Source organism: Heliangelus exortis, chromosome 14 (genome assembly GCF_036169615.1).
Source record: "Heliangelus exortis chromosome 14, bHelExo1.hap1, whole genome shotgun sequence".
Taxonomy (NCBI): domain Eukaryota; kingdom Metazoa; phylum Chordata; class Aves; order Apodiformes; family Trochilidae; genus Heliangelus; species Heliangelus exortis.
In genome coordinates this window covers 17645707-17657584 of record NC_092435.1, presented here as the reverse complement: position 1 = coordinate 17657584, position 11878 = coordinate 17645707, and the positions used below count along the sequence as shown (strand labels likewise).

At 62.0% G+C, this 11878-nt stretch overlaps 1 protein-coding gene across 5 annotated transcripts; it reads right to left on the bottom strand.

The window, feature by feature from the left end:
• Positions 1-4018: 4018 nt before the first annotated feature.
• KLF8 (KLF transcription factor 8) lies at positions 4019-11327 on the bottom strand. 5 transcript variants are annotated; one of them, XM_071757751.1, is made up of 5 exons: positions 11130-11327; positions 6989-7565; positions 5912-6038; positions 5654-5787; positions 4019-5071 (listed from the first exon to the last, which is right to left on the bottom strand). In XM_071757751.1, exons 1-5 carry the CDS (start codon positions 11268-11270, stop codon positions 4890-4892), a joined length of 1161 nt encoding a protein of 386 aa, XP_071613852.1. In that variant the 5' UTR covers positions 11271-11327; the 3' UTR covers positions 4019-4889. The 5 variants fall into 5 exon arrangements, with proteins under 5 accessions (XP_071613852.1, XP_071613857.1, XP_071613854.1 ...); XM_071757756.1 differs by lacking the exon at positions 11130-11327 and adding an exon at positions 8564-8608; XM_071757753.1 differs by lacking the exon at positions 11130-11327 and adding an exon at positions 8489-8561.
• Positions 11328-11878: the final 551 nt, after the last annotated feature.

The following is an 11878-nucleotide window of genomic DNA, read 5'->3' as shown; positions in this document are numbered from 1 at the left end:
AGAGAAACCCAACTACTGTGTCTAGGTTTCTCTTTTTTTTTTTTTATTTTTGGGGGGAAGGAGTTTTAAGGAAACAACAAGGGGATAAAAACCACCTTTCTAGAGAAAAAAACATTTCTCCTCCAGCCCCCTGCACATCTCCCAAAAAGTGATCAACCTTGTGCACCCTCAAGGACTTTGGAGGATAGAGCACCATCCTGCATCCCAGTTTTGAATAGGGACTGGGAAATTCCTCAGTTTCCTTCTGGTCACCTGGAAGAAAACTGTGCCCCAGCCACCAGAGGCAGAAGGTGGCCCCTGCTGCACTTGGAGGGACCACGTGAAACTTCTTTGCCATTATTTTCTGCCATCAAAAGTAGATCTGAGGCACCATGACCTCATCTGAGGCATCTTCCCAAGGCTGCTATTTGGTGCACCAGGAGAAGAGTAATTTTTTTTTTTTTTTTTAGGTTACCAGATGGGAATTTCAGAACCATAGAACCTCTGGTTTGGTTCCGAATGGCCCTCAAGGACCCCCTTAGCTCCAAGCACGGGCAGGGAACACCTCCCACTAGAGCAGGTTGCTCCAGGCCCACCCAACCCATCCATTTTCCACAAGTGCTGCCTAAATGTATAAATCCAGAGAGTTTCTTTGCTCTCTGCCTCCATCTCCCCACCCCCAGAAGGTGGCCTTGCAGCAAGGGGGCGGGATGAGCCCAACTCCTGGAGCAGGAGGAGATCTCCACCAGCAGAGATCAACCCAGCAACGCTTCCCCGAGCTCCTGGGGTCGGGGCCAACCCCCTCCTCAGAGCCTTTATCTGCTCCTGACCTTCAGTCCAGCAACACTGCTGAACATTTTGCTCCCTTCGTAGCCTCCAAGGGGGCCCCCACCACGCTGCAGCCTGGGGCTAAGGTCCCATCTTGTCCCCAGGTGCCACCCAAGCCTGAGGACAGGACGTGCTGCAGAGAGGGGCAGTGATAAGGGCAGTGATGTCCTCCGTGACCCAGAGGTGCAAGGCACGTTCCTCAGGTCCAGAATCCCTGGAAAAGCTGACAGGGAGGTGCCGAGGAGGGCTTGGGGAAGGTCCAAGGGGGAGCTGAAAGGGGTGCTCAAACCTCCCCCCTCTGCAATGGGAAGGAAGGGATGGGATTTGCTGCTGGTTGGGATCCAGCAGAGAAGGACACCCAGGTCCTCCTCTCACCTGCAAGCAGAGGGAGCAGAAGCCAGGAGGTGAAGCCCTGGGCTGAGTTAAAGAGATGAGAAGCAAGAAAGGCTCCGAACTTGAAGGAAACCAGGATCAGGTTGAGAAATAAACCCCAGCTCCCACCTCCCAAAGCATCCCAGGCTCTCCTGGCAGCCAGAGGCACCTCAAGCTGGTCCCCTGTAGCTCACAACCATCTTCAGATCTCACCAGTTGATGGGGACCAGCCACCAGTGGGTTGGGTCACGAGGGAGCCCCAGAGCCACCTCACATGGGTGACAGCCCAGCATCAATCACAGCTCTGGTCCCAGCCCTGGCCAGGGCCCCCCAGCATGTTCCACCAAGGAACGGGTCCGTGGGGCAGGGAATGGGGTGCCAGAGCCCAGCTGGGGGTCACCAAGCTTTCCTTTCCTCCTGCAACAGCTTTTTCTCACTCAAACTCAGCCCCCCACCCCCAAAGTGGTGGCCAGAGCACCCACCTCTCACTGCGCCGTGGTGGACATCCCCAGGTCCTCTCTGAATCTGGAGTGAAGCCAGGGCAGATTTGGGGCAGGCACTCCTGGGTTCAGGCTCAGTGCTGCTCAGGGGCCTCGCTGGAGACACAAAGTGGCCAGGGAAGGAGGACAAACCCCCCCCCAGCCCACCACCACCACCACCACCCAGCAGCTCACCTTTCACCAGCACCAGCAGACAAAGCTCTGCAAAGCTGCTGGAGCAGCCGGCCCCCATCACCGAAACCCAAAACCAGCTCTTTTTTTTTTTTTTTTTTTTTTTTTTTGTCTTTTCCTTTCTCCTCCTCGGGAGGTTTCCTGCCATCAAAACCCTTCCTGGGAGCTCTTCAAAGGGCAAGGACCGCCCCATCCACTCGCTAAACCAGTCGGAGCGGTGCCGGGCGGGCAGAGGGAGAGGCCCCCGGAGAAGGAAAGGGACATAAAACCCTCCAGAAGGACCCGGGGTGACCCCGGAGCAAGGGGATGGGATGAGCATCACCACCTCCTTGGTTATCCCCGGGTACGTGGGGACCACCCCGCTGAGATGAACCCCACCCCCCCTGCCCCAGAGCCCTCCCTCCTCCCACAGTGGGGAAGTGATTTTAGGATGGTTGAATTTTGGAAGGAAAAAGGCAGCTCGGGGATGAGGACAGAGCCCCCAGGAGGTCCCCGGTGTCACCAACCAAGGAGGTGTCACACCCCCAGGCAGAGAAACTCAGCAGCTACCCCAGGTTTTCCTGGAAGAGGAGGTTGGTGAAGAAGGACCCAAGGTTGAGGTTTCCAAATACAGGAAGATTTCTGCCACTCTTTCCCCACCAAATCCCAGCCTTGGATCTTTGCCAAGCCCAGAAAACATCCAAGCAGGGGTTCCCCATGCTCCCCCCTGGGCTGCTCCATCCCCAGGCTGTGGGACCTGCACAACCCCACCCAGCCACTGGAGAATCCACCCAGAGGATACAGAGCCACCTCATGCCACGGGGTTTGGTGGCCACTGGGGGGCTTTCCTGAAGCTCAGACACCACTTGCTCCCCAAAAAGGGGTGGCACAAGCTTTCCTGGGGTTCACCTTCCTTCTGAGCTGGGCACAAGCAGAGGCTGAAGGGGATGGTTGGACATCAAGAAGATGCTGGAGGCTCAGAAGTGGGGAGAAAGTCACCTGGGGGTATTGTAGGATCAAGATTCCTGTCTCTAACACAGCTCCTGGATGGCTTCAAGGTCAAGAAGCTTTGCCAGCAGCTGCCTGCAGCCTCAAGGTGGAGGTGATGAGATGTATGAGCCCAGTGAGGGGACAGCAGCTCCCACGGGAGTGACAAACCCACCAGCAGGCCCAGGGCTGTGACCAGGTTGACAGAGAACCAGCAGCATCCATAGCTACAACACAGCTCAGGGAGCAGCTGGAGGCCCCAGACTGATGAGAAATGGGCTCCTGGGCCCATAGGTGAGGCTGCTTAGAGCAATTAAGGCCAATTAGCACCCTCAGGGCTTTACCAAGGGGAGCAGAAGGCTGAGAGAAGGCAGAGCTGGGACCTCATGAGATGATGCTGTCAGTCCCTGGGGAGGGGTTGAGCACCTCTGGCAGAACCTCATTGATTTCCTCAGCTCCAGGGAAATGCCCACACAGGACACAAGTCTGGTCCCAGGACCCTGGCTGATTCCCCCACCCCATTTTCCCACATCCCAGGGATGGGATCTCCTCCCCAGCTCCGATCCAAAGCTCTCCTGGCACAACTCGAGGCTGGTTCCTCTTGTCCCATCACCTGTCCCTTGGGATCAGAGACCAACCAAAGCCCAGGAACCAGCACTTGGCCTTGCTGAACCTCAGTTGGCCTTGGCCCATGGATCCAGACAGTTCTGTCCCCTCTGCAGAGCCTTCTGACCCTCTGGCAGATCAACATTCTGATGTCCTCTGCAAGCTGAGGATGCACTTGATCCCCTTGTCCTGATTACTGATTAAAACTGTCCCCAGCACCAAGCCCTGGAGAACTCCAGGGGCCACCAGCTGGACTCACCCTCCAGCCATGCCCAGCCCCTGGGCTCTTGGGGCCACCATGGAGCTGGAGACATTCTTTACCCCATCAAAGCCCTCAGCTGGCAAAGAGGGAAAGAGGTTCCCAAACATCCATCAGAGTAATTTTCAGGGGATGGGGTTCCCCACACCAGGTCCCCCCCTCCCCAAGCCACCCAGCATCCCCTGGCCCCCAAGGAGAGCTTTTGGGAAGCTCCCCCAGCCCCGTGGTTGGGGGAAGAGGGGGTGTTTCACACCCCCTTCCCACCAGGACAGATCCCCTACAGCAATTGGGGGGGGGGGGACACCCCACAAAACCAATAATTAAGATTCAAAAGAAGAGAGTGTGGCCACAGTCTGCCTTTTTTAACTTAGAAACTGTCCCAGAGTCTTCAAAAAAAAAAAAAAAATATCCAATGGAGAGCTGGTGGCCCCCACCCTCCCCACTCCCTCCATCTCAGTTCCACCTTCCCTAAAGTTTCCTTTTCTGTTGTTTTGGAGAGAGAAAGGGAGGGCATGTGGAGATTTTGTTTGCAGGTTGCTGTCGGGTTGTTGGTTTTCCTTCCTCCACTACCACCACCTCCTCCTCCTCTTGCTTTTTCTGCTGTTCAGAGTGGTGGCGTGTGGGGACAGGGACACGCAGTGGCCGGGGGTGGAGAGGCAGGAGGTGGCTGAGAGGCCAGAAGCCGAGAGCTATTGGAGCTATTGCTCCACCTCTGTCCTTCCTGTGGCTTCCAGGATTTGCCCCGCAGGGACCAGGAGGGGACAAGGGGCACGAGCAGAGGAGATGGGTGAGAGGCTGGAGAGGCAGACGTGCAGAGGGGTCCGGAGGCTGAATCCTGGGTGAGGAGTCGAGGAGGAACCTCCAGAGGTTGTGAGTGGGGAGGAGAAGCCCAGGAACAAAAAAAAAAATAAAGAAGGTAAAATAAAAAATACTCGTGGAAACAGGAGCCAGGGAGAAGGAGAACCACACCAGGAACCATCTTCTGCCCACGGGGCTCCTGCAGCAGCCACAGTTCTGGGCAGAGCTCAGCCTCTCGCTCCCGCGGTGCCTCCACGGGGGACGAGCCGGGATGGTGCTGGGTGTCAGAGGGAGGGGGGGGGTTGTGCCGTTTGCACCCCCTCTTTTCCACCGTTGTTGGTGGGTGTGAGTGTGTGTGTGTGTCCCCAGCCTCTTCATCCCCAGCCCCGGGGGGGTTTTTGGGCTCCTCCTCACATCATGATGTGGCGGCGGCGGTGCAGGGCCAGGTGGTCGGAGCGGGAGAAGCGGCGGTCGCAGGCGGAGCAGCAGAAGGGTTTGATGCCCGTGTGCTTGCGGAAGTGCCGGGTCAGCTCATCCGAGCGGGCAAACTTCCAGGTGCAGCCGGCCCAGGTGCACTTGTAGGGCTTCTCTCCTGCAGGGAGAGGGGGTCAGCACCCTCAAAACATCACCCCAAAACCTCACCTCCGCCACCGCTCGCCCGCTCCGCAGCAATCGCCCCCACGGCGATCGGGGGTGTTGAGGGACACCAGGATCCCAAAAAACAAGGGGGGTGGTGAGGAGAAGGGAGCCCCGAGCCAAGGGAGCACCCCATAACCATGGCCTTGGCTACCAGCACCCCAACACGGAGCCCAAGTGCTCCCCAGGTGCCCCCAAGCATCTCCCCAGCACTCAAAGGGACCCCTGAGTTGTGGGCAAAGAGCGCCAGCACTCCAAAAGGGAGCCCCAAGGAGAACCACAGCCCTCACCACCCTCAAGGGTCATCCCCCCAACCCCCGACACAGGCTACCAGCACCCCCAAAACCCCCCCTTGAGCGCCCAAAGGCTGCCAGCACTCCCTGAGCCCCCACCACGTCCCCCCAGCTCTGGCACTAAGGGTCCATCCTCACACCCAGAGACAGAGCATCCCGCACCCCCTCCCAGCTCATCCCTGGGTTTTGGGGGGACACACAGAGTGACCCTGGCCCCAGTGGGGGTGAGGGGTGGTGGTCCTCACCCGTGTGTATCCGCCGGTGGGCTTTGAGGTGGGAGCTTTTGGTGTAGACCTTGTTGCAGCCCTCGAAGTTGCACTGGTGGATGCGTCGTTTCTTCAGGTCGGTGGAATCAGCTCGCTGGCCCCGCACTGTTGGTCTGGGAGGAGGAGGAGGAGGAGGTGAGAGGGATGAAGGGCATGGTCCTGCACCCACCAACCACCCCCCCAGGGCTGCCTGGGGACACGAGGGACAGGGTTGTGGGGGGAACACAGAGGACTCACTCTCTCTGGAGGTCCTGGAATGGGGCTGGGCCGCTCTCAGAGGCACTGTCCTCACTGTCACTGTTCATGTCCATGGGGTACATGGAGCCCGGATCCACCTTCACTGGGGGGGGGCGGGAAAGAAAAGCTACAAAGAAATGAGGAGGGAGGGGGTGAGCAAAGAAAAGAGGCATTTTCTCCCCCAAAAAAACACCCACACAGGAGAGGGAGAGCCCTGCTCCTCCTCCAAAGCAGAGCGCCCCGATGCTGCTCCAAACCCACCCAAAACATCCCCAATAAAATCAAATCAAGTCATAGAATCATAGAATCCTAGAATGGGCTGGGTTGGAAGGGACCTCAGAGCTCATCAAGTCCAACCCTTGCTCCACTCCCCCCGTGGTTCCCAGCCCATGGCACTGAGTGCCACATCCAGGCTCTTTTGAAATATCTCCAGGGATGGAGAATCCACCCCTTCCCTGGGCAGCCCATTCCAATGGCTGAGCACCCTCTCCAGAAAGAAATCCTTTCCTAATATCCAACCTAAACCTCCCCTGGCAGAGCTGAAGCTCTGCCAGGGGAGGTTTAGGTTGGATATTAGGAAAAAATTCTTTAGTCCGTGCCCTCTTGTCCCACTGATATCAGCCCAACCCCCCCTGGCTCCAACCTCCTTTCAGGGAGTTGGAGAGAGTGATGAGGTCTCCCCTGAGCCTCCTCTTCTCCAGCCTCAACACCCCCAGCTCCCTCAGCTTCTCCTCATAGGATCTGTGCTCCAGTCCCTTCACCAGCCCAGTTGCCCTTAGTCTGGGAGGCGGTGAAGCCCTTCAGGCCATGGGGGGGCAGAAGCATGGAGAGATGTGACCTGAGGGGGTTGCAGCCCTTTTGGCTGCCCAGGGACGTTCTAAGTCCCCACCCTGGATAAGGTCCTCCCTGTGTCCCCAGGGGGGTCTTTGGGTGAAGCTGCCAGATGTGGAGATGCAGGCAGAGGGGTGGGAGGACACCCCGGGGTAGAAAACTCCAATTCCCCTTTGAAGGTGCAGCTCTGAGGTGGAACCAACTCCCCAGAAATGTTTACAGAGAAGAGGTGGGGTCTCCCCTTACCGGAGCCCGCGTTCTTGCCGTCCCCCCCGATGAGGGGCACGGTGATGGCGGTGACGCCGTCGGTGGGCATGGTGGTGTAGACAACGGGGAGGGACTGGACCACCACAGGGATGGTCTGGAGGTTGCCCATCTTGCTGGGCAGGTTGACGGAAGGGATGGTGTGGATGACGTGGAGGATCTGCTGCCCACCGCTGCCCTGCGTGGAGGCCAGGATGGAGCCGGGCGAGAGGACGGCCGGGATGGCCGAGGTGGAGCTGAGACCCGAGGGGGAGATGGAGACGGCGGCGGGGGTGGGGAGCGGGGGAGCCACCAGCAACGGGGAGGATTGGACCGAGGCGGGGGCAGGCGGGGGGGGAGGTGGGGCCGAGGTGGCCGCCGCCGTCGTCGTCGTCGTGGTGGCCGCCTTGGACTTGTTGAGGGAGAGGTCGACGGGCTCGGCTTGGGGCTGGCCGCAGTCACTGGCCAGCAGCTCCTCGGGGGGCTCCGTCTTGATGTCGGCCAAGAGCACGGGGGGGTCGAGGGGACCCTCAGCCAGCAGCGAGGAGGAACTCATGGCGGGCGTCGCCTTCCCCTGGCCCTGCGGGAGAGAGGCGGACGGTGAGGAGAGGGGGAAACTGAGGCACGGGGGAGGGGGAGGGCTGAGCCCAGCCATACCTCTGCTGAGGGGCAGGGACACGGCCGGACGCTGGGGGAAGGGAGGAGAGGGCCCCAACCAGGGGCTGGGGGTGGTCACAGCCGGAGGTCGGGGGGGTCCCCCGGGTCCTGCCGGGTCCCTCCGAGGGGTGGGGGGCGCCGGTCGGGGCCGAGCAACGTCCCCCGGGGACGCGCGCTAAGGGCGGGAAGAGGAGACCACGCCCCCTCCGAGACTAAACCACGCCCCCTCATGGGGTAAACCACGCCCACCGCCATCCCGCGGGCGTGGCTAAGGTGGGGCGGTGGGCGTGGCCCGGTGGGGCGGTGGGCGTGTCCAAAGGGCGGTGGGCGTGGCCCCCCGCGGGGCGGTGGCGGCCCCGCCGCGCTCCCCTCCCCCGCGCCTTAAAGGGGCCGCGTCCCCTTTCCCACCACCCCTCCCCGCTTCGCAGGGGGTGCCGGGGGACGCGGTCTGGGGGGGTCGGGGGGTGTCACTCACCGCCCCGGCGGCTCTGGGGGTGCTCCTGGGCGGGGGCGCGGCGCTCAGCCCCTCCGCGGGCAGAATCATGCTCCGCGCCGGGCCGAGAGGTGTGAACGGCCCCGCGGCTCCACCCGGGCTCGGCCCGGGGTGGGGCTCCTTAAAAGGGCCCGGCCGCGGCGGGGAGGGGCTGCGGGCACGGCCCCCCTAGGGGCAGGACCACCACCAACCCCCCCCTCCTCCCGCCATCCTCCAAAACACCGCACCCCAAAACCCCGACCCGCCCTCGCTGGGTCCCTCGGTGCTCACCCAGCCCCCCCCCCCCAACCCTGACACCCCTCAGCCTGAGCAGGGGACACCCCCCTCTCCCCCCCGCCCCCCTCAGCACGTACCTGCCTGCACGCAGAGATCAACCCCATACACGCAGCCCCCCCCTCCCGCCCCGCGCCCCCCACGCACAGACTCACGGACAGACAGACGGACACACGCGCGGCCCCGCCCGGGCCCGCCCCGCCCCGCGACACACCCAGCGCACACGCCCTGCACACGCACACACCCTCCGCACCCCCCCAGAGAGCCCACGCTGCCAGGGACCCCTCCCAAATACCTCACGCAGCCAGGGACCCCCCCCCAAAGCGCCACGCACGGACGGGGACCCCCACAAAGACCCCCCGCAGCCAGACACCCCTCCCCCGTACCCCCGCACACAGAAAGGTAACCCCCCCAAAGACCCCACGCAGTCTGGGACCCCCCCCCCAAAGACCCCACACACAATCAGGGAGTCCCCCTGGGCACCCCAAAAAAACACGGACCCCTCCCGCCCCCCCCGAAAGACCCCACGCAGCCAGGGACACCCCCAAAGACACACAGACACAGCCAGGGACCCCCCGGCCACCCAAGAAAATGAGGGGCTCCTCCCCAAAACCCACACACACAGCCAGGGACCTCCCCCCAATACACCCCACACAGCCAGGGGCAACCCCAGACACCCCACAAAACCAGGGACCCCCCCAATACACCCACACACAGCCAAGGACCCCCCCCCCAAAGACCCCACACAGTGAGGGACTCCCCAAAACTCCCCTACTCTCAGCCAGGACCTGCCCCCCCCAAGACCCCCACACAAAGCCAGGGTACCCCAAAACACCCCACACACACTCCCAGGACCCCCCCAAAACACATACACAGACAGGGACCCCCACTCCCCCCCTAATGCCTCCCCCCAGTGCCAGGGATCCCCAAAACCCCCCCTCACACACACATCACCAGGGACACCCCCGTGACATCTCCACTCTCAGCCAGGGACCCCCAAAAGCACCTCGACTCATCCAAGGACCCCCCAGACACCCTCACACTCCCCCAGGGATCCCCCCCATATATAATCAGGGACCCCCCCTCAAACACCCCTACACAGAGCCAGAGACCCCCCCCAGCACCCCCTTATTCACCTATGGACCCCCAACACTCACACCCTCAGCCAGGGACTCCCCCAACCCCCTCAGGACCCCCACACAAAGCCAGGGACCCCCAAAACATTCCCCCCAGTTAATCACCAGGACCCCCCAAAACACCCCCCAAGTCAAACGGGGACCCCCCCAAGACCCCCACTCTCAGCCAAGACCCCCCCTACATGCCCACACCAAGCACCCCCAATACCACCAACCCCTCCGGAGTGGGGACCCCCCCCCACGGTCACACAACAGCCCCCCCCCTCATGTTGGGGACCCCCAACTCCCAGCACACCCCCCCCCCGCAGGACTCCCACCCCCGGGGGGGTCCCCACAACCATGGGGAGAGGGAGCACAAAGGGGTCTCATGGGGAGACCCTCCCCAGCCCCTTTTTTGGGGGGCTTACCCCCCAAAACCCCACGGGACGGGGGGTGGGAGATGTGGTGGATGGGTGGGCAGGGGGGGTGTTGTTGGCCCCCCCCAGATTCACCCTCACTGCCCCCCAACTCTCATCAATGAGCTGAATTCCTCCGTCCTCAGTCCCCAAACCCACCCCCCAGGAATGGGGAGGGGGCTGAAGGCCCCCGCAAAGCCCCTCCTTTATTTTACACCCCACCCCCCAAATAAATCCCCCCCCCCCTTTCCTTTTTTTCACCCTAAAATATCTCAGGGTGCCCCCAAACCTCGGGGTGACCTTGGAGGGGGGGGGGGGACACACACACATGGGGGGGACAAGCATGGGAAAACACAACCACCCCACCCTACCTGGACCCCCCCCCTCAAACCCTGGGGGTCCGTGTGTGTGTGTCACCCCCCCCCCCCCAAATCCGCGTGTCTCCCACCCTTGGGCGTGGGGTGGGGGCACACCCCACGGCCGTCACACCCCCCCGAGGAATTTCCTCCCTGCTCCACCCTCTGGATGCTGGCAAAGGGATGAAGGAGGGGGGGGTGGTGTTGGACCACCCCCCTTCACCCCACTTTTTTTTTTTTTTGCCGTGGGGGGGTCGACACTTAATCTTTTTCTAGTGGGGAAACTGAGGCAGGGGAGGAAACTGAGGCGGGGGGGGGGTGGAAACCGAACGCGGGTGGGGGTGGGGGTGTGGGGTGCTTTAAGAGCAAAGGGCGTGGGAGGAGGTGAAGGGGAGGGGGGGGGAAGGGAGGGGGGGGGGAAGGCGGGGCGTGACGTCACCCCTCGTCCCCCCCCCTCTCCTTTTTCGTCACCCCTCCCGTCGTGACCTCCCAATGCCCGCCCCGGAAGGCTCCATGGATGGGGGGGGGGGGTACACACAACACAAGGACCCTACAAGAAGGGGGGGGAGGGGGAGGGAAGGACGGGGGGGGGGGGCGGTCCCGCCCCCCCCCCCCCGTCCTTCCCTCCCCCTCCCCCCCCCTCCTTCCTCCGGGCTTTTGGCTGCCACCCCCCCCCTTCGTTTTATTTACGCGTCTCCTTTAAGAACCCACGCACGATGTGTGCCCCCCCCCCCCCTCGCTTTTCTCCGCCGTTTAACCGAGTCGTGTCCCCCCCCCCCCCCCCAAAAAAAAAAAAAAAATTAAAAAAAATTAAAAGCCCCTTTTCTCCCGCACCTCCTCCGCGTGCATCCCCCGTCGCCGTCCCCGCCGCTGCCCCCGGGGTGGGGCGGGGTGGGGCCCGCAACGGGCGGGGAAGGGGCGGGGATGGGTGGGGGTGGGGGGGGTTTGGGCGGAGCTCCCCCCTCCCCCACCCATTTTTTGGAGGGGGGAGGGGAAAATTTGGGTGGAGGCACCCAACCCCCTCCCTTCTCCTTCCTCCCCCACCCCAAAAAAAAAAAAAAGACCCGCCCTTTATGACATCATCAACAGCCAATGAGCTGCCCCCCCCCTCCCCTCTCCACCCCATCCAGCGTTGCCATGGAAACAGATGCAGGGGATGGAGCCCCCACCACCACCCCGAAACACCCCCACCCCCCTCTAAATAGGGCGGGTTGAGACCTGGCAAACTCATGGCAGCGATGTGTGATGGTGGGAGGGGGAGATACCCCCCCACATGCCCCCCCCTCCCCCCCCAAGGGGGATGCAGGACCCCCAAAACTCCAAGCTGAGCACCCATGGGTGCTCCAGGCAGGGGGTGCAGGACATGGGGAGGTTCTCATGGTATTTCTGCCCCCCCTTCCCACACCCATAACCCCTCCAAAAAAGGCATTTTGGTGTCACCCCCAATAACCCCCCCAGAAAATTTGGGGTGCCCTGAACACCCTCCCTCTCCCAGGCACCCCAACAAGGGGGTGGGCAGGTTGGGTCCCCCGGGGGGAGGTGAGGGGGGGGCAGTGCCTTGGGGAGCTGCTCCAAGGGGTTCA